Source organism: Leishmania mexicana, chromosome 18 (genome assembly GCF_000234665.1).
Source record: "Leishmania mexicana MHOM/GT/2001/U1103 complete genome, chromosome 18".
In the NCBI taxonomy this organism is placed as follows: Eukaryota; Euglenozoa; class Kinetoplastea; order Trypanosomatida; family Trypanosomatidae; genus Leishmania; species Leishmania mexicana.
This window is the reverse complement of record NC_018322.1, coordinates 133,464-160,337: the sequence shown is the minus strand read 5'-3', so window position 1 is coordinate 160,337 and position 26,874 is coordinate 133,464. Positions and strand designations below refer to the sequence as shown.

At 61.7% G+C, this 26,874-nt stretch overlaps 9 protein-coding genes across 9 annotated transcripts; all 9 read left to right on the top strand.

Moving 5' to 3' along the window:
- Positions 1–47: 47 nt before the first annotated feature.
- Positions 48–5,216, top strand: LMXM_18_0390 (conserved hypothetical protein; the record flags this gene model as incomplete). Its single annotated transcript, XM_003874004.1, has 1 exon — positions 48–5,216. One exon carries the CDS (start codon positions 48–50, stop codon positions 5,214–5,216), a length of 5,169 nt encoding a protein of 1,722 aa, XP_003874053.1.
- A 2,560-nt stretch (positions 5,217–7,776) lies between these two features.
- Positions 7,777–11,166, top strand: LMXM_18_0380 (conserved hypothetical protein; the record flags this gene model as incomplete). The annotated part of the gene is made up of 1 exon (XM_003874003.1): positions 7,777–11,166. The coding sequence occupies one exon, from the start codon at positions 7,777–7,779 to the stop codon at positions 11,164–11,166; it is 3,390 nt and encodes a 1,129-aa protein (XP_003874052.1).
- Positions 11,167–11,845: 679 nt separating this feature from the next.
- Positions 11,846–13,234, top strand: LMXM_18_0370 (putative tubulin tyrosine ligase protein; the record flags this gene model as incomplete). Its single annotated transcript, XM_003874002.1, has 1 exon — positions 11,846–13,234. One exon carries the CDS (start codon positions 11,846–11,848, stop codon positions 13,232–13,234), a length of 1,389 nt encoding a protein of 462 aa, XP_003874051.1.
- A 1,939-nt stretch (positions 13,235–15,173) lies between these two features.
- On the top strand, positions 15,174–16,202 carry LMXM_18_0360 (GPI-anchor transamidase subunit 8 (GPI8),putative; the record flags this gene model as incomplete). Its single annotated transcript, XM_003874001.1, has 1 exon — positions 15,174–16,202. One exon carries the CDS (start codon positions 15,174–15,176, stop codon positions 16,200–16,202), a length of 1,029 nt encoding a protein of 342 aa, XP_003874050.1.
- Positions 16,203–17,208: 1,006 nt separating this feature from the next.
- LMXM_18_0350 (conserved hypothetical protein) lies at positions 17,209–18,123 on the top strand (the record flags this gene model as incomplete). Its single annotated transcript, XM_003874000.1, has 1 exon — positions 17,209–18,123. The coding sequence occupies one exon, from the start codon at positions 17,209–17,211 to the stop codon at positions 18,121–18,123; it is 915 nt and encodes a 304-aa protein (XP_003874049.1).
- Positions 18,124–19,452: 1,329 nt separating this feature from the next.
- Positions 19,453–20,622, top strand: LMXM_18_0340 (conserved hypothetical protein; the record flags this gene model as incomplete). Its single annotated transcript, XM_003873999.1, has 1 exon — positions 19,453–20,622. The coding sequence occupies one exon, from the start codon at positions 19,453–19,455 to the stop codon at positions 20,620–20,622; it is 1,170 nt and encodes a 389-aa protein (XP_003874048.1).
- A 1,498-nt stretch (positions 20,623–22,120) lies between these two features.
- Positions 22,121–22,855, top strand: LMXM_18_0330 (conserved hypothetical protein; the record flags this gene model as incomplete). The annotated part of the gene is made up of 1 exon (XM_003873998.1): positions 22,121–22,855. The coding sequence occupies one exon, from the start codon at positions 22,121–22,123 to the stop codon at positions 22,853–22,855; it is 735 nt and encodes a 244-aa protein (XP_003874047.1).
- Positions 22,856–24,242: 1,387 nt separating this feature from the next.
- LMXM_18_0320 (conserved hypothetical protein) lies at positions 24,243–25,025 on the top strand (the record flags this gene model as incomplete). The annotated part of the gene is made up of 1 exon (XM_003873997.1): positions 24,243–25,025. The coding sequence occupies one exon, from the start codon at positions 24,243–24,245 to the stop codon at positions 25,023–25,025; it is 783 nt and encodes a 260-aa protein (XP_003874046.1).
- Positions 25,026–25,819: 794 nt separating this feature from the next.
- LMXM_18_0310 (conserved hypothetical protein) lies at positions 25,820–26,128 on the top strand (the record flags this gene model as incomplete). Its single annotated transcript, XM_003873996.1, has 1 exon — positions 25,820–26,128. One exon carries the CDS (start codon positions 25,820–25,822, stop codon positions 26,126–26,128), a length of 309 nt encoding a protein of 102 aa, XP_003874045.1.
- Between the last annotated feature and the right edge of the window lie 746 nt (positions 26,129–26,874).

The following is a 26,874-nucleotide window of genomic DNA, read 5'->3' as shown; positions in this document are numbered from 1 at the left end:
GCCCGACGGAGACGAGTAGAGGTACGGCACTCAGCGGATCACCGCCGATGTCCAGTGCCCACAGTGCACAGAGCCCACTCGCGACGAGCACCGTTGTTGCCCCTGGTGACGGCTTTGCGACTGAGACTCCCTTCTCCAACTCGATCGAGGCAATCCGTGCGCGACTACAGGATGTGATGCGCAATATCGACGACGTCTTGGGGGCTGCACAGCGTGCCTCCAGCCCCGCCGCATCAAGAAGTGCTGCTGCTGGTGCGGAAGCCTCGTTCCCGCGAGTTAACTGCTGGGAGGTCAAGGATCAGGGCGATGGACGACGACTGCATGGCAGCCCGACGAGTTGCGCTGCGGCGCTGGCGCTGTTGAGAGCCAGGCAAGGTTCCGCTGCTCCTAGGAGCGCAGAAGCCTGCACCTTGCCGGTATGCCAGCCACCATCAACGCGACATTCAGAGCCGGTGAGCAAGGGCTCGCCCACCCCAGGCCCCTCCGTCGCCACGCCATTTACGGCCTCTTACTCCCGCGAAAGTGCCTCCACTGCCAGCGCAACGACGGAGGCCGGGACGGCTCTCTCGGCCACCTATGCAGCAGCCCTGGACTTTTGGCGGGTCTATGGCCGACACACCTACCGACCCGCGCCGATGGGACAAGGAGGTCTCACCGCAGCCTCTTTGGCTGATGCAGCTCTTGCGTCGACCGCCGCCTCGACACTCTCTGCAACACCTGTAGCAGGTGCTCACAATGCCCACACTGCAGCATCTATCACCTTCGCGCCGCCACTGCCGCCATACTCGAAGGGGCAAAGCTCCGCTGCAGGTACCAACTTCGCGGAGAGGGCGAACACCGACACGGAGATCCTCGCTGACACTGCTGTCAGACCTGCACGGTTGTTTACCACGTTGTCGACGACTGCAGCGACGGCGACGGCTCCGACGGACCGCGAGGCAACTTTTGCTCCGCTATCTTGGCCGTCTCCAGCTGCGCTGCCGGCGTCTCTCGCTGCCACAACGCCGTCCACGACGAGATCAAGGTCGCTGACGCCTGATTGCAGTCGCACCCGTCACACACAGCCCCCGCGGGCCCTAGCGGATGACTCGTACTTTTCCACGACTGCACCAGCCCCCCTGCCGTCGCCATCGTCGGTGAACACCCTGTCTGCGCGGCTGGCGGCACTTCGCGCTGCCGACACGGCTCAGCGTAGTTCGATGCTCACGCAGCAGAAGCAGCGACAGGAATGGTCTCATGGTGAGACAAGACACGTTTCCTCGGGGACTTCGGCGCTGGTGGCTCGCGATACTGCTCCGTTGGCGAACTACGGTCTTTGCGAGCACCAAGGCAACGAGATAGGCACTAGCGAGTACTTTGGCACGAATGCCGCCCCCGTACATGACCGGCAAAACCTGGCAGAAGCACAGCATCTGCCGCAGAGGAGTGTCGCCGGGGAAAAGAGCTCCACCAACGCTATTTCAGATGACAACTGGCTGGTGTGCAGCCCCCCGTCGAAACCTGCGACATCGCCAACAGCAAAGACGCGGCAAGCACAGCGGGCCAGTCGACGAGATGAGACCTCTTCCATCGTCTCGCTCGCCCAAGAGATGCAGGCGGCCCGGGAGGCGGCGTGGCGCGGTGCTCAGGACAGTGTGAAGCTGGAGCCTCCGATCCGGCCGCCACCTCGACCTCCTCTCGACACTTTCGGGCTGGCGAAGTACACTCCAACGTCTCGGGTACCCGAGCACCGCGGCGGAGGCATCGGCGACAAGCCGCTCTTCGCTCTCGCAACCACCGTCGACACAAGATCGGGCGCCGCTGTTGCAGCTGCGTCTTCACGCGCTTTGACAACGTCAACCGCACCGCTTGATGCACTCCAGGCAGGACTCTTGCCGTCGGCGATTGCGGTGGCCACCGTCGGCGGGGCCGTAGTGGAGAATGAGTCGCTGCCGATGCACGAGGAGTTGGCGATGCGTGAGCGACTGGCTGTGCGACGGCAGCGGCAGAGCGAACACGCGCTCGCCCTGCAGGACGGGGTGGCAGAGCACCAGAAGCAGCGCTACGAGCGCCTCAGCGACGTCCGCGATCGCGACGTGGCCGAACACCTCCGCGGAGAGATGGCTCGGCAGATGGCGGTGCAGGTTGCTGCGCAGGCCCGTGTGACACAGGTGCGTGCCGCGTTGCCAGACCAGCCGGAAGCCGTGACCAGTGACGAGCTCATCGCTATTCACCTGCACGCACAGCAGCTGGAGCGGCTGCGAGAGCAGACGCAGTTGGTGATGGGGCGGTCACCTTCGCTCCATGTGGGAGCAGCCCCCGCGCCTGCAGTCGATGCGGTGTCCACGACGGAGTCTTCCTCTTTGCTGATCCCAGTGGCTGCAAATGGCAAGGCCTGCAGCATTGCAGCAGCTCAGCGCGGGCACATCACGGAGAGGGTCTCAGCGACAGCGCAGCAGACGCGCACCAGCAACAGTGATGTAACTATCGACCCAAGTGTTGTTGCTGGCGGCGGTCGCCGCAGCGCTGGTGCGCCATCTGCGTCGACGCAGATCACCGCTTCCGCTGACCGGGAGGCAACACCAGAGCAGACGATGGCGGCACATCGAGCGCGTCCGTCCTCCTCCTCCAACGATCTCGTGCAGAGACACGCGGCAGAGTCGCGCCAGCACTGCTTGGCCACGCCTGCTCACGCCAATGGGCGAGTGGCCGGAGAGGCCATGCAGGAAACCGAGCGATCTGCTGGTGGCTCCCTGGACGAGGACTTGCTTACTTCGACGCAACTACCACTTCCCTCGTCCGACGCTCAAGTCAAAGCAAGGCGACGGGCAAAGGCGCCAGCGCCGTCTACTGTCAAGCTGCAGAGATCTGCGTCGTCGCCCTCGGCCTCTCGCGCCGATGGCGTTGGCACGGGGAAGCCGGCTTTGGCGGCGCCGGCGCAGTTTTCCATCTCCACGTCCCCCAACGCCGCATCGTCACCGATACAGCATCAGAGCGCACTTACGGTGTCCACAAATGACGACGCCGAGCGCGACTTAATCTCGTCACCTCTATCGGGCGGACACAGCGGCCGCGGCGGCGAAGCCATCGGGTCGACCGCACCGGATCGGATCGCCGCGATTCAGTCCACGCATCTCCACGTCTCCGCGAGGCGCGGCACGGCCTGGAAAGATGATTCGACGGCGTCTGACCTGTCATCCTCTTCTTCCCGGCTACCGGCGTCTGTGTCGCCGTTTCGGGCGTTACGCAGCGCCTCCGGGGCTGGAGGCAGTGCGAGGCCACCGGTTTCACGGACGCGCAGTCCCCTGTATGACGGGCGCGTAGACTCCTCTCGCTCTGCTTCTCTGCACCGATGCGCCACACCCGCTGTGGACGGCGCGCGCCGCAGTGGCGCTGTTAGAACAGGCAGGAGTGCGCTGACCTCCTCTCGCGCAACGACGAGCCCGACTTTACGGAACCAATTAAAAGATCCGTTGCAGGCGAACCGACGCGCCGTGCAGCATGAAATGGACAAGCGCACCGCCTTGCGTGCTCAAGCCATGCTTTCGGAGCATGGCGTTGCTGTAGATGTCCAGCTGGCGGGACGCCGCGTACCATCTCTGGTGAAGCTGTCGAAGGACGGGAAAGAGCTGCTGTTTTACCTCGATCGCATTGAGCAGGTGCCGCTGCCGACACCGCGCCCCTCTCCGCTGAAGTTATTGCCTGCCTCGTCAGCCGAGTTCGCATCTCGCTCCCCGTCGCCTGCGACAGTCGTGTCGCACGTAGCTGGGATCGGCAGTGCGTCAGCCACGATGAGCCGAATGTCACAGCTGTCTGCCTCCTCGTCTCCAGCGGCAGCACAGCCACCCCGGTTTCACCCACCGCGGCTCCCTGGCGCTGCGGTTCCTGTTGCACCATCTATGCAGCTGCGCAACAGTCTGGTGAAGATGCCACCCGTTGGCACGTTCGTGAAGGGGAAGGCGATTGCGGAGCGAGGCGGCGGCGTCGTTGGGGCCCCGCCGCGGGGCATTGCGCCATCGCTCTCTTCACCACAACAGCAGCGGTTAGTTTACGCCGCACCGCCACAGCGCAGAGGTGCCGCAGCGTTCCCATTCCCGTCCCCGTCGCCATTCCCACCGCACATGGCGGCGGCAACGCTGCTGAGACGGAGTGTGTCTCCTTGTACTGCCGCCTCGACTCGGCCGATACGTGTGCGGGAGCTGCATCACTTTCCTTGCGCGTATTCTCGGGTGTACGTTCCGTTCGGCGTCATGGGTTATGAGAGCGACCTCGGTCTTGGCGGCCCAAGGACTTGGGAGGATGTCGGCAGCGTCCTCTGCGGACCCGCCAGCTTCGAGGTCCTTCGGCGCTACCGCTGCCCGCTGTTTGCTGAGGTACGGGGGCCGTTATGTGCCCCATATCGAGTCTACGTCATCATCCCCCAGTTCAAGCGGATCGACGTGCCGCAGGATGCAGTGTTGCTCGTGCTTGACTTTCAGCAGCGTGTCGACTGGGTACTCTTCTTGTTGGCGATGCAGCACGACGTGGCGGACAGAGGTGATTGCGACGGCGGCGGCGATAGTGGCGCTCTCGCCGACTCGTCGAGTCTCAGCGGCGGCGCTGCGCAATCGCCGGTTCTGTCGTACGGCCGCGCTCTGTGGATGCTGGCGGTGCAGCGCCTCCAGCGGGCACGTGCGCTGCGCGGGATGAACCCCTTCGACCTTGACAAGATGTGGCCCGCCCGCCACCCTGACCAACGCGAAAGCCGAGGGACTGAGAGAAGAAGCGGGGGTGGCGCGCTGTCTGTGACGCCATCTTCCCTCGCAAAAGGAAAGGTTGATCTGCTGGCGGGACGCGCCGCTGCCACCCGTCGATCCGACGCCCCACCATCGACTCCCAGCGGCCGCAACCACGGTGCTAGGTTCACGGTACGCGCTTCATCAGCCGACTGCACCTCTGTGCCCCCTCGCGGGAGAAACGACTCGCCGGCCCGCCGCAGAGACCCAGGACTGGACTTGGGGTGGGAGGTCTCCGCGGCGGCGGAGGGAGTCACCAGAGGGAGCCATCGGGGCAGTGACCTTCGCTTTCGGAGCCCCAGGCAGCGCACGTCTTCCGCGCGACCGCAGGCGTTCTCTACATCACTAGCGGGGGCAACAGTGGTACCAGTGTCCTCACAAGAGGCGTCAAAGCCGCGATTTGAACTGCTGAGGCGTGTGTCACGCAGTCTAGGCGTCGGCAGATCCGGCAAAGGTAGTTGACACGCAATGCGCCAATCATGCAAGACGAAGGCCGCCTGACTAGGGGAGACGCCGGTGACTGAGCGCATGGGCGTGCGCGTGTTTTTCGAAGCTCATCTCTTCTCCCACACGCACAGACGGGGTACAGAGCCTCCAGAGGGCTTTGACCTGCAGCTGGCCAGCTTCCTCCTCGGGCCCATCAGGCATGCACCTGGACGAACCCCTGTTACCCGTGCGGGGGCGTATGCGGCAGACGGGACGAGGAGTGTCGGGAAGGGCCCACTAGACGCATGGCCCGATTCGACGGCAAGGCGGCTCGTCCTGGAGGAGCAGGATGCAACTGTGGTGCAGCGGAGGCGGGTGAGCTGTGATTGTGTGTGCGTGTCTGCTGGATGATCTGTTTCGTGCCGGAATGGGTGCACGGACTAGAAAGGGCTTCGCTTACTTTTCCTGTCTTACCTCTGCGCGCGTGTGCGCGAGAGGGTCGATGAGTTGCAGCTCAAACTGCGGTCTTTTGAAGTCACTCGCCGCGTGTGGCGTTTTTCCATTGCCCGCGAGGACGCCTCGGGGTGACTGTCTTCATCTTGGCTTGTGCTCTCCGCACAAGCGGCAGCGAGGCAGCGACAAGAGAAGGGTGGATGAGGCACGCATGCAAGCAAGGCGCAATCTTCTCTCTCTGCCTGTACGTGTTTTGCGTGAGCGGCGTTGCCGGGGAGCGGTGCATTATGAGCAACCTGGAACCTGCGTGGGCCGGCTGGCGCCTCCTTGTAGGGGCGGAGGACAGCGAGGATCGTGCGCACGTGTGCGCGCTCACACAGACGCAGGCAGGCGTGTAGACGAACGGACCGGGTCTCTTTTCCTTTCTCCAGCACGTGCAGCATTGTGAGGTAAGGGCAGACATGTGGATTGTGATGAGTGAAGATGGCGCTGATGGTGGTTTGGGAGGAGGGTGCGCCGAGCGCTGGAGGGTGTCTTGCATTCTTTTTACCGAAGCATGCATCAGCGCTCCAAACGTCGCCTCACTCGCCACCACCACCACCACTTGCTACCGCTCTACAGCCCTGCCCGCCACGACAGGTGGCTTCACCCCCCCCTCCTACACTGTCCGGCCACATCTCCATGCTCCCCACCTCCCTGTTTGCCTGTACTCCACACGGCGCCATCTGCTGTCTCCTTCTGCTCGCCCTTCCTCCGCCCTCACATCGTACACGTCACCCGCGCCCACACCCTCACTCAAGCCTAGAACGAAACAACAGAGGAGAAACACAGAAACGAGAAAGGTGGACTGGCGCACGTTGCCTACACAGCTGCCATAATCACCGCTACTCACTCTTGCACGACTGCCAGAGGCTAACTGTCTTTAATTATCCGTGCATGTGCTTCCGTTTTGCCTGTGCAGAGTGGTTGTCTCCTCACCGACTCGTGCGTGACGAACAAAGGTTACCTGACCCTCTTGGCTGAGGGATTCGACGGAGGCTTGCCAGACGCCACTACCCCTCTGCGCTCTCGTTAGCCGCGTAGCCTTTTCTTCCGGCGCTCATCACTCATTCCCCCGGCGAGGAGTGCTCTGGTGCGAGACCCCCACACGGCGACAACGGTACGCCCGTGAGCTCCTCTGTCTTTTCCTGCTGACGCGGGCTCTTTCACTGGACGACGGTAGAGGGGGGGAGGGCGGAGGTCTTCGCCGCTAGGCCCCTTCCTCCTGCTCTCCGCATCAAGTCTCGGACACAGCGGGTCTCGACGGTTTCGCACGTCTTTTTTCCCTTTCCTTTTCTATTGTAGGGCACACAAGCGCGAACCAGTGACGTGACGAGCTACGCAATACGCGCGACGCTATCGCCGTGAGCGTTGGCACCCACAACAGTATCGACACACGCACGCCTGGTGCCCGACCCGAACAGTGGCAGCCGTTCAGCCGTAAGAAGGGGGAGAGGGAGCAGAGGTGTAGGAAGAGAGGAGGGAGGGCGGGGGGTTGCAGAAAAAAGCGAACGAGCCGCACTGAAGCGGCGCGTGCTTGACTTGACGCGTGGCGCACTTGCACGTGGGCGTGCCTGTGCTGTCAACGGGGCGAGGAGACGGCGAATTGCCCATACGTTTTCGTCTGTGCGTGTGCGTGTGTCTGCTTGCTGTTGCTGCTCAAGCCATGAATGGTGGCCCTCGACTTTCACCTGACGGTGACGGCTCCGGTGGGCCGCCGACGGTACCGATGCCCTTCTCCTTGAGCAGTAGTATCCGGAATGGTGTGGGCTCCAGTGGTGGTCAGGACGCCCGATACCTGGTTAACACGGGCTCATCCTCAGCTGCCGCGTCGTCGTACGGCATTGAACGGCCCAGCGCGACGGAGCTCAACGACGGCGTCATTGAGCGACTCAGCGAGTTGGCGACGGCAGCGCTCAGCTCGCCGGATAAGGAAACACGCGACAGTGCGGCACAGCAGCTCCTGTTCCTTAGCAGCTACGAGTACTGGGACACGCTTCGCGTCCTCTTGCCACGTGCACAGAACAATTATCTGCGCTTTATTGTGGTGAAGGGCCTGCTGTTTCTTGTGAGCAACGAGCTGGGGCCGCAGGAGCGGACGGAGATGCAGCAGTACGTGCTCGAGTACCTCCAGGAACGCCGACGCTGCGGCGAGAAGCTGCCCTTCTACCTGTCCAACGCTCTCTTCTCAGTCTATGCATCCGCGCTGTTCAGCAACTGGAAAATCTCCATCATTCGCGCGGAGTCGGCGGAGATGATGGACTCGAACGAGATGGCGCAGAACATCTTCTCCAAGCTTGAGGCGTACCTCACCACGGAGGAGGCGCTGGACTGCGTGCTGGAGATACTCACCTTTTTTGCGCGGCAGAATTCGCGCCTCAGCATCTTGTCTGTGAAGAGCAGCTTCGCGAAGCAGGTGCTGCCATTCTTCTTTAGCGCGGCAGCTAATATGCTGTCGAGCGCGCCGGAGAAGGCGGCTCTGGTGTGCAGCACGGCCCTCGAGTGTGCGCCAGAGTTGGAGGCCCCGCTGGTGCGGCTGCACCACCCCTCTGACACCTCCATCACGGTTCTGCGGTGGCCGGCGTGGGCCCCGGCGCTGTCGCAGGTGATGAATGAGTGCGGCCAGGCGCTCCTCAACCATCCAGAGGGTCCGTGCGCTGCGCTGTACTCGCGCCTGCTGCGCCAGTGCTCCACCGTGACGAGTCCGCAGGAGGAATACATTGCCAGTCGTGACGACGTGGCGAATGTGCTGCTAGACGTGTCGGGCCGACTCCTGCTGAAGGTGCAGGAGAATCCAGAGAGGACGGAGCTGCTCCGGCTGGCCTGTGCGCTGCTCGTGAACACGTTTGAGCGGAACGACGAGACTACGGTTGCATATCTGGCGCGCGACCCCGGTGTGATTCGCGTCTGGGCGGATGCGACACGCTACGTCCTTGGCCGCCCGTTTGACGAGGAGGAGGCTGACCTGCGCCAGGCGCTGCTGCACCTCTTCTTTATGATTGCGGAGCGCATGCTACCACCCAAACCGCGTGGTGGCCGCGGTCTCGACGAGTCGTTCACCGGGCACTACGGCGCATGCACACCGCCGCGAACGCGAGAGGGCTGCTCGACGGAGCAGGGCTTCTCTCCCGAGCGCGTGGGTCGCCCGGTGCAACCGCAGCTGCACACGTCGCCGCCCTCGGCCCCTCGCGGACCACTCTCCGCCGAACGCACCCGGGAGGTGGAGCAGCAGGTGATCGACATCTTCAGCACGTACGTCGACCTCGTCATCAACACGGCGCATGAGCGGGAGGAGTCGCAGGAGCTGCGCACCGGCTCCACCTTTGTGCTGCAAACGGAGCGGATACTGCAGCCCATTGCCGAGGTGCTCTTCTGCGAGCGCATCGATCTCCTGCCACAGCTGGTTGACCGCCTGCAGCAGACAATTCACCAGTACGAGCTGTGCGTCCGCGCGCGTGGAGAGCAGCAGGCAGCCATGCATAGTTCTGCCGCCGCTGGCGGCGGCGGCGGTAGCGACAGTTTCGGCTTGAGCGCGCGGTCGCTGCTGCAGGAGCTGTACATGACGCTGGCGGTGCAGAACATGAGCGTGGGCGCGGGGCGGAGCTGCCCAGCGGAGACTGCAGAGTCCACGCCGCTCTTCTTCACGTACGTGTGCCTCTCCCGCCTTTCCGTGATCGTCTCCGTCTTTGCCATCGCGCTGCTACAGGGGACGGCGAGCCGCGATGACTCCGTGCTCGGTGCCATCGCATCCTTTGCGCGCCAGCTCTTGGGGCAAGAGGACCAGGTGACAGAGAACCTGCTGCAGTGCCTCTCGCTTCTGGACGACGACACCGACGACTTGAACGGCTTCGGTGGCGCTACAGCACCCGCAGCGCCGACCTCTTCCGGCCCTGTGGCCCAGGTGCACATTGGCATCTTGCGTTCCCTCTTCTTTTTCTGCGGCTGCGTGTACGAGACGAACCTGTCGCGCCGCGAGGAGTTCTACGACATCACCGTGAATCTGCTGTGCTACGTGTACCGTTACCACAGCGACCAGGTGGCGCTGGTGGTGGACGCGAACATCCTGCTGACCCGCATCGTCGACTTCGGCTCCAGCGGCACCTTCTTCCTCGGCGCGGGGAAGCTGATGGGCCTTATCGAGGCTGTGAAGGAGGACCAGCTGCCGCTGCTGCAGATGCCGCAGTTCGGCTCCGCCGACCTACGGCTGCCGAGCGAAGTGGCGGAGGCGCGCCACGGATTCTTCACCGCATTCACGTTTTACGTGGAGACGCGCTACTACGCCGGCTTCCCCATTGCAGACGTCATCAGTACCCTGACGGAGCGCTGCTTCGACGACGCCCGCATGCAGGTGAACCCGCGCCTCAGCTTTCAGGACCTGAAGGCGATCACAAGAGGCATACATCAGCCTGACACGCTGCAGTTGATGCTGGAGTCGATCATACGACACAAAGATGTCTGCTGGGCCGTCGTCCGCTACGAGGCGGCGGCGGCGGCGCCGGACATGATCGCGTGGCTGTCGGTGCTCTGCAGCCGCAGCTGTCAGTACATGGACGAGGAGAACTTGTCCACGACGCAGTGGGAGCTGACGAGCTTTGTGATGAACGTGCTGTGCTTCTACTTCAGCTACCTGTCGTACCCTTCATCGCCCATGACCACTGCCAGCGATGGCACCCCAGCCTTTGGCGCCCCGTCAAACGTCGACGGAGGTGGCATGTTGTCTGACAACGCCGACTCGTCGTTTATCATGAACGGGGGTAGCACGTCAACCTTCTTCTCCTTCCCGGCCGACGCCGTCGAGGCGGCTGTCGTCTACGACGTGTCCGACATCCTCAACACGTTCTGCTCGGCGCCGTGGTGCAACCTGGGCATCGCCCTCTATTACGAGCGCGCCACTGTCGAACATTTCTTCTGCGGCGCTGTGGAGCTGCTCACGACGACATCGGTGCAGCTGCTCATGTCGGAAGAAGGCCGCGCGCGTGTCTTCAACGCGATGTCAGCCGCTGTGAACTCCTGCGGCCACACCTTTCAGCAGCTGCACCTCCTGTACATGCGCCAAGGGGTATGGAACCGGCTCGTGCGGCAGCTAACGAAGTGCCTCAGCTACATGTACGCCCCGGACCTGATCGACATTCTCTACGCCATCCTGCGTAGCGACCACCAAGCTCGGCAGCGCGTGCCGCATTATAAGGGCTTAGAGGAGTACACTCTCGCTGCCACCTTCAACGAGATCTGCACACTTGTGGCCGTGGCGCCGCACCTGACGTACCGCGAGATGTCGGCGTGCTTTGGGCTGCTACAGATGTGCTACGACGGCGCCAAGATGCTGTGCGGTGAGTACGCAGACCGGCTGCTGGACCTCTGCTCCGCCTACCACCGGGTGCGTCTGCGACTCATCATCAATTCCCTCCGCCGCGGCGACGGCGCGCACCTGATGACGGAGTACATGACGTACTTTGGACAGTCGTCCAATGTTGGGGTGCTGACGGCGTGGTAGGATGCGGCGGGGCGGCCGTTGCCAGCGTGCTGCTGTTGATGAGGTTGTTTGCTTACATAGAAGAAGAGCGTACAGAAAGGCCGTTGGCCCGCAGCCACACACTGACGAGGGAAGGACGAACAGCGGTGCGGGGGAACGGGCGGATGGGGCCGCTGTGGCGGGTTGTCCTGCTCGTCTCCTCGCGCTCGTTCTGGTTGCATGCCTCCCGCCCCGCACGCGCGACTGCGCCGGCATGTCGGTATGCGGCGAAGCGGAGCGCCGCTGCCTGCTGATCCAACCACAGGTCCAGCCGCAGTCAGAGAGGCCCCACCGACACGTGCTCATTTTGCGCAACTGCTGCGCATGCCTATCGAATCCCTTTTACAAGAACAGCGCTGGACTGTCTTTCCCTCCCTCCCTCCCTGCGCTCTCACTCTTCTCCGCTTTGCACGTGTAGCGCCGCAGGCCCCACCACACATCGCGTTCGCGTGTTGCCAAGTCCGCAGCGGCTATTCACGGCCGCCCTCCCCCGTCCTTCTCCGTCTCCCTCTTGCTCTCTCTCTGTGCCCCATCTCTCCGCAGGTGTTTTCGTCTTGTGTGTCTTGCCGACCATTGGTGGCTGTACCGATTCGGCTGCTTTTTCTTCTCTACCCCCCCCCTCTGCACGCGGTTGCGTGCGCGCGTCCAAGGGCTGGCGCACATGGAGCACCGACGCGCTCGCACCGGACCGATCCGGTTCCGCTGCTTCCTGCGCAACACCATCCTTGACGTGATGCGCTGTCGTGGCTGGATCGAGACGGACAGCGAGTCGGACTGGGATTACTACTGGGCCGACGTCTCTTGGATCCGGGAGAACTACGACGGCCTGCGCCTCGACGACCATCAACACCTGAACCACTTCCGCAACCACTACGAGCTGACCCGCAAGGACACAATGGTGCGCAACATCAAGAAGATGGTGAAGGCGCTGGAGAAAGACGGGGACGCCGAGGAGGTGGCCGCTGCGTGGGACTTCTTCCCTGTCACCTTCTCGCTCCCGCAGGACTACGGCCTGTTTGAGCAGGAGTTCCGCCGACACCCCAACACGATCTGGATCATGAAGCCGCCGGCCAAGGCGCAGGGCAAAGGCATTTTTCTCTTCTCGAAGCTCTCTCAGATCGCGGAGTGGCGCCGCGAGTTCAAGCTACGCCACGGGTACTTGACAAACAGCGGCGGCGGCGGCGGGGCCATAGGCGGGGGTGGCGCCAATGGGGCGTCTTCGGGTGGCGGTGGCGGCGGCGGTGGCAGCGCATGCAGCGGCAGCGGGCTGGGAAGCGTGTATGGTGTGCCGGAGCCGGTGGAGCCGTACCTCGCCCAGCGCTACATCGCAAACCCACATCTCGTTGGCGGAAAGAAATACGACCTGCGCATCTATGTATTTGTTCAAAGCTATCAGCCGCTGACGGTGTGGCTGCACCGCACCGGATTCGCGCGCTTCTGCCACCACCGCTATTCCCTCGACGACATTGATAACACGTACATCCACGTCACCAACGTCGCTGTGCAGAAAACGTACCCGAAGTACACGGCGGCGTCGGGGTGCAAGTTCGGCATTAGAAACCTGCGAACCATCCTCACCGCCACCCACGGCGCTGCCCGCACAAACCAGCTGTTTGGCGACATCCAACAGATGATCATGCGCACCTTGTTTTCTGTGCAGAAGATTATGCTGCAGGACAAGCACTGTAGTGAGCTGTACGGCTACGACGTCATGATTGACGACACGCTGCACCCGTGGCTCATCGAGACGAACGCGTCGCCGTCGCTGACGGCAGAGACGCCGGCTGACTACCACCTCAAGTTCAACATGCTGAAAGACATGTTTGATGTCATTGACATGGAGGGCCGGCGCAGTGGCGAGGAGGAACGGGTGGGTGGCTTCGACCTGATCTGGGCCAACGGCCCGGCTGGCGTCTCGACCAACGACAGCCAAAAGGCGATGACCTCGTCTTACCTTGGGTGCGCGAATGAGCTTGAGATTCCCATGTCGCAGCTGCGCCTGCCACCTCGACTGCAGAACCACAACAGCAGCGAGCACCCGCTCACGTGACGTGTGGCAACGCCTTTGTTTTTGTTGACCGTGGCGGTAGGAGGGCCACGAAAGAAGCGCGCGGCTTGTGTTGGCCACGCGCGGCGATTACGCGGCAGCTTGCTTGCGACGGCCGTGCATTCTCCGTTTTTTTTCGTTGAGCACGCGTCTACCTCCCACCCACCGCCATTCCTGCTATGTGATCAGACCCCGCGATCGATGATCCGTAGGTGATGGACGAGATTCGCTTGACGGGGCCGGCTGCTGTCGTCACGGCAGCAGCTGCTGCTCTTCTTTTGTTCGCTTATTGTATATACTAAAGCCACCCTCATGACAGAGGAGGGACACACACCTCGGCGCGTGGCATCTCATGGCCCCAGCGACCCCCGCACTCTCTCTCTCTGTGTGGGTCTGGGGGGGGGAAGCCAACGCAGCCCTCCTATATCCATGCCACATGCCGAACCACTTCGGGTGGTGACAGGGCCAGGTGCCTACGACGTAGAGGGGTGGCGAGTGCGACGCATCCTTGCTGACGTCGGCGGTCGTGCCCTGGACGGCGGTGCGTCGGGGCGACCTGCGACTGTGAACAGGTCTGTGCCGTCCACATGATGGGCAGCGTGCTCACGTGACTCGAGCGTACGTCTCACCCACGGCGGTGACACTGCCCGCTGGTGAGGGAAGCGGCTGTGAGGCGACCTGCGCGCCGCGGGGTGGTGGGCGGAGATTGAGGCGCAGGCCGTGCTCAGATGACCGAGCCGGCGCATTTGGTGTACCACGTGTGTTTTTCTACGGCTGCCTCGCACCACACCCGTGGGTGGGGTGGGTGAGGGGCCTGTGACGGGCCAGAGAAGTGTCGAGCCAAGTTGACCTCACCGTTGTATGGCGGCGGATGGACGCTTTTGGCGCGAAAATTTGAATGTACTTCTTGAGGCGAGCTTGTGGCTGTTGGTGAAGTGGAGGAGAGGTGCGGAAGGGCGGCTGTGGGGGAGGGGGTGGAGGACGAGTACGGCGGGTGGAGAAGGTGGCGGCTATCTGTTTCCGTGCTCCGTAAGAGAATGGGCTGGACGCATTCCCAGGCCTCTACAAGCCCTCCAGCGAGCTGAGAGGGTGATAGGGTAGGAGGGAGCTTCTGGTGTCTTCTCGGGTGACGGTCTGCGCTACCCTATGGCGGGGATCTTTCCTAGCCCGCACGCTTTCTCTCTCCACATCGACGACTGCCTCACACGCCCTCCCACTGTTTTTCGCGTTCGACTGGCTACTGCGCGCATGCACCTTCACCCAAACGGAGAACGAGAGATGAGTCATCATGTCTCTCTGCTACGCGGTTCTGTTGCTCGTGCTGGCCTCCTCCAGCACGGACCTGCCTCGCCACGCGCAAAGCCTTCGGTTGCGGCGGGATCGTCGGGCGAGGACAGTGCCGGTGCCTTCTTGTTCAGTGGTGTCTCACATTCCACGCTGGATCGCTCTTGCAGTCGTCGAGTTCGCGAGAACCGGGGCGTGAGGTCGAGGGGGAGGATGGGTGGGCTTTTTTTTTGGGCGGCGCAAATCACAGAGACGGCGTGGCCCAGAAAGGCGACAGCGCGCGAGTTGCACCGCTTGTGCACATGTGCCGTTACGGCGTTGATGTGAGGAGTGCGTGTACGGTGCCACTGCCGGTGCGCCGATGGGCTTGCCCAGTCCCTCTGCTTCCCTTCCTCATCTGATCCCTTTCTCCTCTACCTCGCTCTCGCTCACGCACGGAAGCTCCTTTTTTCCCTTTCGCTGGCTCTCCCTCGTTCTCCCGCTACTGGTGCGTGCCACCTCTCTCTTGCGAATCGCGCAGACGGCGACACAGCTCATCAGCCGCGGCAGCAGAAGGTAGTGGGAGAGGGGCGTGCGGGTGTGCCGGCTCTTCCTTTCATATTCTAGAAAACGGCAGCTAGTGCAGTTCCGGCTGTTTATGCGCACCACAGCTCACGTGATGACGTCGCCAACAAGGTGTATCGCGACGGCATTGATCGTCTTTGCTTTTCTTGTTCTCACCGCCGCGGCCGCCGCGTCTGCGCCGCTGGGGGCGACAGGCAAGGGCCAGAGCAACAACTGGGCTGTCATTGTCTCCTCCTCGCGATACCTCTTCAACTACCGCCACACCGCCAATGCGCTTACCATGTACCACCTCTTGCGTCAGCACGGCATTGACGACGACCATATTCTTCTCTTTTTGAGTGACAGCTTCGCCTGCGACCCGCGAAATGTGTACCCTGCGGAGATTTTTTCGCAGCCCCCCGGAGCACACGACGCGGATGGGCGCGCTAGCATGAATCTGTACGGCTGCAGCGCGCAGGTGGACTACGCGGGCAGCGACGTGGACGTGCGCCGTTTTCTAAGTGTGTTGCAGGGCCGTTATGACGAGAACACGCCGCCCACGCGGCGACTCCTTTCGGACAACACATCGAACATCATCATCTACGTCGCGGGGCACGGCGCCAAGTCGTACTTCAAGTTTCAGGACACGGAGTTTCTGAGCTCGTCGGACATCTCGGAGACGCTTACGATGATGCACCAGCAGCGGCGGTACGGTCGCGTTGTTTTCCTGGCAGATACATGCCATGCGATTGCGCTGTGCGAGCATGTAGAGGCGCCGAACGTGGTATGTCTCGCCGCCTCAGATGCCGAGTCGGAGAGCTACTCGTGCCAGTACGATGAACAGCTTGGCACTCATATGGTCTCCTTTTGGATGAATGAGATGTACTTGTTGCTGAACGGCACGAGTTGCAGCAACCCGCTCACTCGCCGCATCGGCGACGATGCAGTGTCCGTGCTGCATCAATCGTGGTACAACTTCAATTATCACCCCTACCGCGTGGAGGCGAGCCGAAACCGCTCGAAGCCAGCGCACCGCGACGCCGTGAACGACCCGACGGCTCTGAGAGAATGGATTGTAGCCGACTTTGTGTGCAGCCAGGTGTCCGCAGCGGTACCAGTGGACGTCCGCTACGACCTCGAGTAGCGTGTGGCATCTACGTCGCTGCGCTGATGGTATGTACGTGGGTGCGTGTGACGTGCGTCGTGTGCTTGGAGGTGCCCACACGCACACGCGCACGGATTCAGGACTAGACGTGACCTCCTCTTTTCCCACCGAAGAACAACAACAAAAAAGACGGCTAAGGCGACTACAACGTCGAAGGCCTGTACCGGAACCGTCTGCGTGGTGCGCAGCGCAAGTGGGGCGGAGGGGGAGGGGGACAAGAAGATGCGATGCGGAGCGGGGCGCGGCTGACGAGCGCTGCTGCGCCAGTTCTCTCTCGTCTCTCTCTTTTTATGTCTGTGGCTTTTTCTTTACTTGTCCATGTGAAGTACACGTCTCCACATGCTTTCCCAGCAGCGTGTATGGGGGTGTAGCGTCGCAGACCCGTGGTGACGATGACTCCTGGTCGGCTTTCATGTTGCCTTCAGGGGGGTGGGGTGGGGAGCATACGGGCACTCACTCGTACACGCGGAACGGCTCCCAATCTTGTGGCTCAGCGCGCCGTCTGCCTCTGTGTGGGGCGATGCGTGGAACCCTGGTACCCATCTCTCTCTCTGTCTTCGACCGCGCACAATCACCTCACTATGTTTCGATATCTTCCTCGCCCACTTTGCTGATTTTTCACCCGTGGCCTTCCGAATCACCCATGCGCACCCCAAAATGGGATGCACCAGCGAAGAGCGTTCGTTGGCTTCCTTTTCTAATGCGCGCGTTTACGCTAGCTACTGGTGCGGCGCCGCGCCAACTCTTGGCCGTGGCGATGGCGACCGCACGCATGTCGGCGTCATCGAGCACGCCTGCTGAATCCTCCACCCCAGTCGGTGCGTTGCAAGCTGCAGCGGCGACGGGGCCGACCGTGGCGCCGAAGAAGCCACGCCGTCGTATCACGAGCAAGCTCGACGCCTCTGCCCTGCTTAAGAATGTGCCGAGCGAACCCGGCGCGCATGCGGAGCTGTCGACGGCGGAACTGGAGCGCAAAGTTGAGGAGATGTCGCGCATGAGTCCGACGCAATTGGAGGAGGTAATGCACAAGCTGGAGGAGCAAGAGGACGAGAGCAGCCGCGTGCTCAGCGAGGACTCGCTTTATCAAATGGAGGTCTCCCTGAAGCCGCGCAGCTCTGGCGCTGTGCGGGTCTTCTGGAAGGACGTGGACGTGGTGGAGCTCAAAGACCGCTACCCAGGATGGTTCGCGGTGACGGTGGACGGGCGCAAAGTGAAGGCAATGAAGTCTTCGCAGGTTTTGGCGGTCCCAAGCGAGGCCATGGCGTGCTGCTGCGCTCAGGAGTACGCTGAGCAGACTGGGTACATTAATCAGCTGCTCATGCCCATGTCGGACATCTGCAGCGGTGCCCTGCACATCGCTCCGCAGATGCTGACCCCGCGCATCGACTACCTCCTCTCCTTCTTTCAAAGTGACAACTTGTACTTCCGCGCCCCCCCGATCGCGGCGACGCAGGATGCCATGATCGCCCCCATCATTGCCTGGTTCGAGCGCGTGTACGAGATGGAGGTGCCGCGTGTGGTCGGCATCGGTGACCCGCACATCACGCCGCACGCGACGGCCAAGATGCGCGACGCGCTCATCGCCATGAATATGAACCCGTATCAGGTACTCGCCTTGTGCGTAACGGCGCAGTTCACGAGCAGCCTGCTGTTGCCGTTGGCGCTGTTCAGCGGCGTGGTGGATCTCCCGACAGCGCTGGCGATCAACCGGGCTGAGGAACAACACAGCATCTCGGAGGCGGGACTGGTGGCGGGCTACCACGACATTCGCGAGGCGGATGTCGTGACGAAGATCTGTGCGTGTGCGATGACGTGGAAACTGATGAAGGATGTGCCGCTGGCAAAGTGCCTCGAGATGCCGCGGGCCGCCTCGGCCATGGAGGAGGCAGAGGCGGTTTAGGCACGATTCGGCGAGGTGTACGCCTTCCTCGATGCGGCCATCTTCCTCGCCATGCCGTGTTCGCTCCCCAGCCTCCTCTTCCGACTTCCAGTCACCTCAAGGGCGTGGCCCTCTGTCCCTGTGCCCTCCCCGCCTCACTCACGCCTCACAATTTTCCAGCGCTCCCTTTTTCTTGTGGGGTGTTCTTGTCGCTGTCTTTGGTGTTGTTCACAGTTGGTGGAAGGCCGGTAACGTTAACAAAATGGCCGCTCTGTGCTTGCGTGTCTGTGTTGTGGTGGTGGTGGCGAGGTCCAACGCCGTGCCACCGCTCGCACGGAGGCACCGTCCCACGGGAAGACATCTTACTGCGCAGCGGATGGGGTGCGCACTTGCTCACCCAATGTGTCTGGTGGTGTGCACCGATCCTGCCGTGGGATGGAGCCGTCCGCGCCGTCGCTGCCCCGTTATTCCTCGTGTCTGTTTTCCAGTTGGGTGATATGCATAACGGTGAAGAACGCGTGTTGCCCCGCCTCGCCCCCGAAAAAAAAAACGAAAAACGAAAAGATGCCAAAGCGCTGATGGGGGCGGGCACACAGGATGAGGGAGAACTACATGTGGTGGAGCCACCGTGGCTGTCTGACCACTCTCTGCTGCTGCTGCTCTCTTGCCTCTCCCCGTCCCTCTTTTTTTTCTTCGCCTCATTCGCGCCAGAGCTTCTGGTCGTTTCGCGCCAGTGTCGGGGGAGGGGCTGGGGCTCGAGCCTCCACCCGCATCGATCTCCCCACTTCCGTTCTTGCCGCCGCCGTGTTTCGGTCGACGTCAACCTCTCGCGTCCTTTCACTGCTTCTCACTCTCGTCTTTCCTTCTGCTGCGCGTGAGGGAAGGAGCGGAGGAGAGTGGGGACTGTAACGCTGTTGCTGCTGTAGCTTCGCTCTGTATCTTATCAACCCCAATCGTCATTGGATGACAGGCGGACGTGTAGGCACCCGGGATTTTCGGTTTCACCTGCGCTCTCTTGTACTTTCCTCCTTATAGCCTTCCAGTGAGTACATCCACTCACACACACATTCACATCCACGCACAAGAGAGTAGGTTCATCTGCCATTGCAGGGCCGAGAAGCGATGCCGCCCAAGATAACACTTCCGTCTTGTTGCCCGTCCCGCGCTGCTGCGGCGCGTCCTCAGCGCAGCTCTTTCACAGTTCGCGGCGGCGGGGGATCACCAGCTGTTGCTCAGCCCTCTCTTGTTCGCAGCAGTCTCACCACGGCAAGGAAAACAGTGTCTACGCGTGATGGTGGCACCCTTGTTTCCGGCGGTGCACCAACGTATGGCGAAGTCGTCGAGTCGGACATGGTGCATGACGAGATCAGGGAGCTGAGCACCCAAGTGAAGTCCATGATCGCGCAGCACCTCTCTCGTGACGGTACGTCGAAGGAGCAGGTGATGTGGGGTGTGCGCCAGTTCGGCCCGTCGAAGGAATCTCGGCGCGTGCTGAACAAGGAGAACGATGCCGCGCGCCTGGCCTGGGAGACGGGCGTGTACTGCGTCTGGCGCTGCCGAGAGAAGCCGCGGTTGAGTGGGGCGAACGAAGACTTTTGCTGCCGCATAGGCTACCAACATGTTTGCTTCTGCGGCCACCCGCTCGCGGCGCACACCACGCCAGGCCGCGCCGCCAACTCTTCTGCCGCCGCGCAGGTGAATCGTGGACATGATAGGGAGACCGTGGGGAGCGACGGCGATAGGGGACACTCGCCCTCGTGTGGCTCCTCTACGGCACCTGCGACGGATGCGCAGCTCGCTCAGTGGAAGGGACGTTGCGAGGAGGTCGGCTGCTCGTGTGCTCGGTACCGCTACGTGCCAAACACGCCGCTCGAGATTGGTGAGGGCTGGCTCACGCGGCGAGCGAACTGGAAGGCGTCAGAGTGGAGCGCCAAGTGCCGCTGCAGCCACGGCCACACGGCGCACGATCCCAAGACGATGCGATGCAAGAGCTGCGGTGGCTGCTCCGGCTTCACATCAGCCTTTCTGTGCGTTGTTTGCGATCTACCGTGGGAGGCGCACGAGACGGTTTGGGCAAGCGAGGGAATGCGGGTAGGCGACGGCCATCCGGTCTGTGAAGCGTATGCGCCGTTGGCCGGCGTCGACTGGGACGTCCGTGAGGCGGTGCTCACCGATGCGACCATGGGCGGCCGCATCGAACCGTCCGCTACGTACCTTGCCCTTAAGCAGCGCGCCAGCGGTTCATGTGCTCTTGCGGACACGACGACGACTGCAACGACGGCCTCCAGCGCGCCCCGCAGTATTGCGGGCGGACGGCCCTCCTCGACTTCTGCTACAAAGAATCGGGGAGGAGGGCCTTCTGCAGGCGCGCTGCCCGCCATCACCGCGTCCCCTGCCGCCGATCCGATCCTTGACGTGGAGTATTGCCGCTTCTGCGCCACCGTCTACAAGCGTCCAGAGTCGAAGTTCTGTGCCCAGTGCGGCCAGCCACGGCCACAGCGGCTGGTCAAACTCCGGTAGTGCGGTTTGGCACTTGGCAGAAGCAGATGGGTGCAAGAGCCGAAGCAGTGCGAGAGGCTGGTGGGGGGAGTGGTACAAGGCCGTTACGTGTTGCCGCACCCAGCTCTGCTCAACTTCCGGCGTGTATCTTGTTATCTTGTGTGGCCCGTGATTCTTGGGCCACATACGCGAATATCCGCGTGCCCGTGATGTACAGTCGATCCTGCGCTCGTGCGCATCTCTCTTCAATTCGTGCTGGTGCAGCTGCTCTCCCCTCCCCCTCTCCCCTGCGATGATTGCGGTTTCTGTTGCTTCGCTTGTTTCCCGTGAAGAGGGGGCCGTCCACGATACATGCGGGTGCCCGGCACGCCCCTCTTTCATGTCTTCTCGTTGATGCGCACGTGCGCGCTTGTGTTTGCGTTGGCCGAATGTGCTGAGGTGCAGGAATGAGGGTGTGCGTGCTTGTGCTACGCGCGCTGTGTGTCTATTGTGCGTGTTGGTGTGCATGCATGCCTCCCACTTACCCCAGCTGCATCCGCCTTTCAGCTACGTTTTAAGCGCTATTCTCTGCTACCCCGTGCGGCGGTCGTTCTTTGAGTGCTCCTCCTCCTCTCCGAAATCGCATCGAGCAACCAGGTGCACCTTTCAGGTCCTGAGCCGTACAAAAGGCAACTAGCCTCTCTGTGTGCGTGTGTGCGCGACTGCCTTGTACCAGTGAAGAGGGAGGGCGGAGCGTAGGCTTGACCTCAGTGGCGCTTCGCTTCGGCGGTTGTCTGCACGCACGCTTGCGCATACACACACACAAACAACTGCGTGGTGCGTGTGCGTTGTCGAAACAATCTCGCTTCTTCTCATCTCGTGGGCCCTGACGTGCATGCTTCGATTTTGTGGCCTGCGTGTCATCGCCGTTCATCACGGACACTCGTCCTCTGCCCTCATCTCCACTTCACCTCTCCTACACACCCGTGCGCGTATGCATCTACACGTATCACCCATGCGTGCGCGCGTGTGCACTGACTGACGGAGGGACAACTTCTCTTTTCTTGTAACAGTGCATCTCTTGTACACAGTTGTGCGGCACCTTGCCAGGCGCATGCCCCCCTCCCTCTCCCCCTCTCCGCACCAGTACCCAGCATCACCTCCTCTTTCTCTTAGTCCGGTCCCTGCCCCCCCTTTTCTTATATTCTCTCCGTCGCAGCGCACAAGCCTTCGACGAGTGACACGCACGTATACACGAACGCGTGGGAGCCTGCCTGCGCCACGCGCTCACACACGTCGCTCGCATTGAAGCATCTGACGACGCGGGCGCTTGCTGCTCTAGATATTCGCTGGTGATTGTCATTGGAAAAGCTGAACCGGGTCGCTGCCGCCTCCACTTCACGTGCCAGGCTAGCGGATCGCACACGGGTAAGCGAGGGGTTTGCTATCACAGCACTGCTACATCCACCGACATAGGGGGGCTTATATAGGCACAAGCGAGAACAAGCCGAGTAATAAAGAGCTTGCTAACGGACTAGGGATGCGCGTGAGTAGAGTCGCACGGGCCGGTCTTCGCCATGCCACCTGCGCGGTGGTCGGCCACGCTCTTGCATCCGGCGCCACAGCCGCCGTTGCTACGTCTACCACCCCGCTCCGGACTCAGGCCCGCTATGCGAGCAGCAAAAACCCGTACGCGGTGCTCGGCATCAAGCAGGGTGCTAACAAGGCAGAAATCAAGAAGGCGTACCGTGTCCTGGCCCGCAAGCACCACCCTGATGCCCCGGGCGGCAGCGACGAAAGGTTCCGTGAAGTGCAGGAGGCGTATGAACAGATAAAGAGCGGCGTGTGGGTCCGAAAAGACCAGGAGGGCAGCGGCAGCGACGGCAGTGGCGGTAACGCGAACCGCTACAGCGGCTTCCGCTACACGACCCGCACGCATCACAAGAGCAAAGTCAGCTACGACCAGTTTTACGAGGAGATGCACACGGGCCGGGTGAAGAAGGACCCGTTTGCGGACGACGACGAGCCAGAGGATCCGGCGGCGAAGGACCCGCGCCGCAACCCTTTTGCAATGAATGAGTTCGCTTTCCAGGCGTGGCTGCGGTTTATCATTATGTGGTGTGTCGTCTTCTGTAGTCTTCGCCTTGTGCTGTTTCTAATGTTCCCACCCAAGTGGGAGAAGCCGCAGCGCAAGCCACCACCGCGCGAGCTGCGTGGCCGAAAGCCACCACCGCCGAAGCCACTACGACTCTCCGAGGATGCGATTGTCGCGTAGTCATGGGTGGAGTATCCGTAGGGAGGCTTGTGGCTGTTTGCTTTGGGGCTGCTGCAGCATAGGCAGCGTCTCTCTGCCTGTGTTGTGCGTGTGCGCGTGCGACTGCGTGAGGGCAGCGCTCGAACCCGTACGCGCGAAGCGGCAGGTAAGCGAATCCGCACCTGGAGCTTGGCGCCGCTGTCTCCGAAGTGCGGGTGGGCCTCGTCTGCCAAGGACGGCACTAGGTATCTCTCGGGTACGCCGCACAGGTGCGCTGTAGTACACGCCGCACTTTCCGCAGAACTCTCGTGCCTTTTTTTGTTCGGCCAAACAGCTGCCACAATGCTCTGTGCGTTCGGGTGTGCACCTTCGCTTCTCTGCCACTCCCGCGGTGCCGCTCTCGGACCTTCTTGTTTTCGACCTTTCGTCACCTTGGCTCTTGCTGTCGTTGCTGATGCGGTAGGGCGTGAATGTGCGGTTGCGTGTGCGGGCTTGCTCCCATTGTTTTTTGTAGTTGTGCCCACCGGTCCTTCTACTCACATCAGCGCTATCTTTTCGTGCTACTGTTGGTCGTGATGTCGCGTTGTCTTGCGGTGCCTGTGTTTGTGCCTTTCTGTGTGTGTGTGTCTGCGGGTGGATGGATGGATGGATGTCTCCTCTCCTCACACGCACACACAAGGTTGTCCAGTTTTCTATCTTCTGTTATTAACACTTTCATGCACGCACTAACTCTCGCTTGATGCTCAGAGCGCCTATACGCGTATAAGGAACAGTGTGTGCGTTCACATGTAACCAAGGAACCGCGCCCAAGAGACGCTGCAGCAGCGTCTCTTGGCACCTCTCTCTTTCTGTTTCGGCTTCTCTGTTCACGTGTGTCGACGACGTCGTGTAGGCTCAGACGACGCGCCACGACGCGGTCAGACAAGCATGCTTCTCAAGTAGAGCAGCCGAAATCGAAGGGGTGTTCCTCGAGAGCACGGCAATCGGGGGGCGGGGGTGATGGTGGCCGTTGTGGTGGAAAAACGGCGGCGCGTGTCTGTCATGCTGCACCACTCGCCTCGCGAGGAAGCGCATCGCTGACGCGCGAGTCGGGGATGCTCTCTTGACGTTCTACGCTGGCATGCGCTTTCTGTGGCGCGTGCTTTCTCCACTTTGTCACTCTCTGCCTCTCTCTCGCTCTTGCTCTCGCTCTTTCCTGCCCTGCCGGGCAACTGTGCCTACAGCTATCGGGTAAACTACCTCGGCCCTCAGCCCAACCCTCCCCGCCGCACGTTGCCGACGCGTGCTGAAAGAAGAAGGTGAGGCGCAGGGGACCACTGCTGCCGTGAACAGGACACCTGCACCTTTTTTCCTTGTACCCACAGCAAGCACAAACCTCTGCACGCCGAGGGGCACCCTCTTAGAAGCGATGCTGCGTCCAACATGCGCGCTGGCGGCGGCGGAGTTCAAGCAGAAGTCGCGCTGGTCCAGCGTGTGGCCGAACATGCGCTATGGCGCCATGTACCTCAACTACAGCGTTGGCCGTCAGCTGCCGATGAAGGGTGTGAACTGGGTAACGCGAGATTCTAACCGGCTCACGAACTTTGCTGCTCGCTACGGCAGCGTGATTGAAGACATCGATGTGAAGCGCAACGAGGAGGAGCTGAACATCCAGATGAGCGACGTGCGATGGAACGACCACCGCCGCATCTACTGGCGATGCTCTTTTTGTGGCTCGTCCTACCGCAAGAATGTCTCGGTGCGCATCAAGTACCACGCTGGGTGCAACTTCTGCAAGGGCCGCTACGCATCCGAGGTTCTGAGAGAGCAGACTCCGGTGGTGGGGCTGAGGGAAGCGCAGCCGGAGCTGTTCAAGAGCCTGGCTGAGAATGAGAAGAACGACAACATAGGCTCGCTGAGCGTGACGAGCAAGTTCCGCGCTGAGTGGAGGTGCCAGTCGTGTGGGCAGCCGTATCGCGCGACCATTCGCAGCCGCACCGGGCTCACAGAGCCAGGGCAAGCACCGCTGCACCCACGCATCACGGAGTGGTCAGCACACTGTCCCGCGTGCGCGTGGCGGGCAAACATGACTGCCATAGGCCAGAAAGCGCAGGAGGAGGGCCAGTACCTGGGTCTCGAGGCCTCCTTGGCGGAGGTGACGAGCACGACAGCAGGCAAGCGGGTCCCGCGTCGCAGGAAGCTGGTGGCGTGAGGCGGCTGCGGAGGGCTTCTCGTTCTGGTCGACTACTGCTTCTGCGTACAAACGTATTCGCGCCTGGATGGATCTTGTGCTTCCTTTATAGGTGCGGTCGCTACGGTGTGCCGTGTGCTGGATCTCGGGTGCGATGCCTACGCTTGTGTTGCTGTGCGTTGTATGTTGTGTGGCTGTGGTGGTGGACGTCTTGTAACGCTTCTCTTGCTGTTGAGCTCTTGTTCTGTCTTCTTCGCCCTCCGCCCTCCCCCGCCTGCGAGATTTCGGCGGACGGGAGGGAGGGTGGTGGTGATGGCGGGGTGATAGCAGGACCCACGCGCTGACTTTGCTGCCGCGGCATCTCTTGGCGCACATGGTGGCACTGTTGCTGAGGTACTGGGGCCGTTTCAGTTTATCAGCCGTGCCCTCTTTCTCCTTTTGCCGTTGCTCTCTCCCCACACCCACCTCAGCAAGACGCGCTCCGCGGTGCTGCGACTTCCTGATGGAACGCCGCCGTTTTTGCCGTTGTCACCGTCGTTTCTCCTGATCTCCACTTTTCGACTCTCTGCCTTTCCTTCTTTTGCTTTGTTTCGCGGGATCTCTCACGACGCCCTCGACACCGCCGCCACTCCACCGCTCTTCGCGTGTGAGCTCACGTGGCAGCTGCTAGTGCCGCGCTTAGAAGTACAGCAGCAACCCACGGGTAACAGCGCTGTAGTCGAGACGGCAGAGTTGCGCGTGTGCGTGTGCCTCACGGACGCCCCACCCCACTCTTCTTGACAGCCTTCACCCATCCATCGCCAATATCGACGACCATGTCGAATAGGTTCTTCCAGAAGTTCTACCTGCAGTGCGGCAACTGCTCGGCGATCCAGCGTAGTGCCCAGGGGTACAAGCCGATCGCTAACCCCATTCTCTTCAAGTCGGATGAGCACTGCCGCAATTACCACGACGAGCAGCGCCGCGCCGCCGGGTATTCTGGGATGTTGGTGACGTGCCGCTGTGATCGCTGCGAGCGCGTGCATTCTAGCTGGAAGGTGCTTGACGCGCAGCAGTTCCTTGACGCGAAGCTGCGCATGACGCCCGAGGAGCGCACTCAGCGCTTGTGGGCTTCGAAGTCGTAATAAGCAGAAGGGGGGGGGCAAATGGGTGCGGCAGCGGCACCGCTGGCGGGATGTTGGGGAGATGGAGAGGCGCAAGAGTGCAGGGGAACGCCCCCTTTGTTTAACCCCCGATTTCGTATCCTTCGCGTCATCTCCGCACTTCCATGCTCTTCTACAATGTCCTCGCTGCTGATGTTCAGATGGGGTGCTCAGCGCTGCGTGCTACCGTCGATGCGTGATGCTCGCTGCTGCGCTTCTTCCCCCTAGATGCGTGCTGTTGTGAAGGAGGAGGAGTAGGGGGGTCGCTGGCTCGCTTGCGGAGGGACGCATTGGGCAAGAGCGTTGGAGGCGCGGGTGGTGGCGCGCACGTGTGCATTGTGAGGTTTCGCGCTTGGAGAAGGAAAGGGACGTGGGACGTCTACGTTTGTTGTCGACACACCGCTCTTCTTGTTTCGCCGCATGTTTTGTCTGCCCCCTCCCCTCGACCTCTCCCTCCATATCGGACGTGCACCGGTGCTTGGCAGGGCTTGGCTGTTTCTTGCCGATCTACAAGTCGCGCTCATACACGCTGAAGAGGGTGCACACGCACGCCATAACGCACATGGTGGCCACAGAGCATAGAAGGAGGGGGCAAGCCCTCTCTCAATCTCTTGATCATGCATGCGGCTATCGTGGCGCTCCAGATGCGGCCGCATATCAGCTGCTCTCCAGTAGCTTATCTGCAACAGCACTCGCGGCGGCAGGGAGCGTGTGTGGTTGCTGGTGAC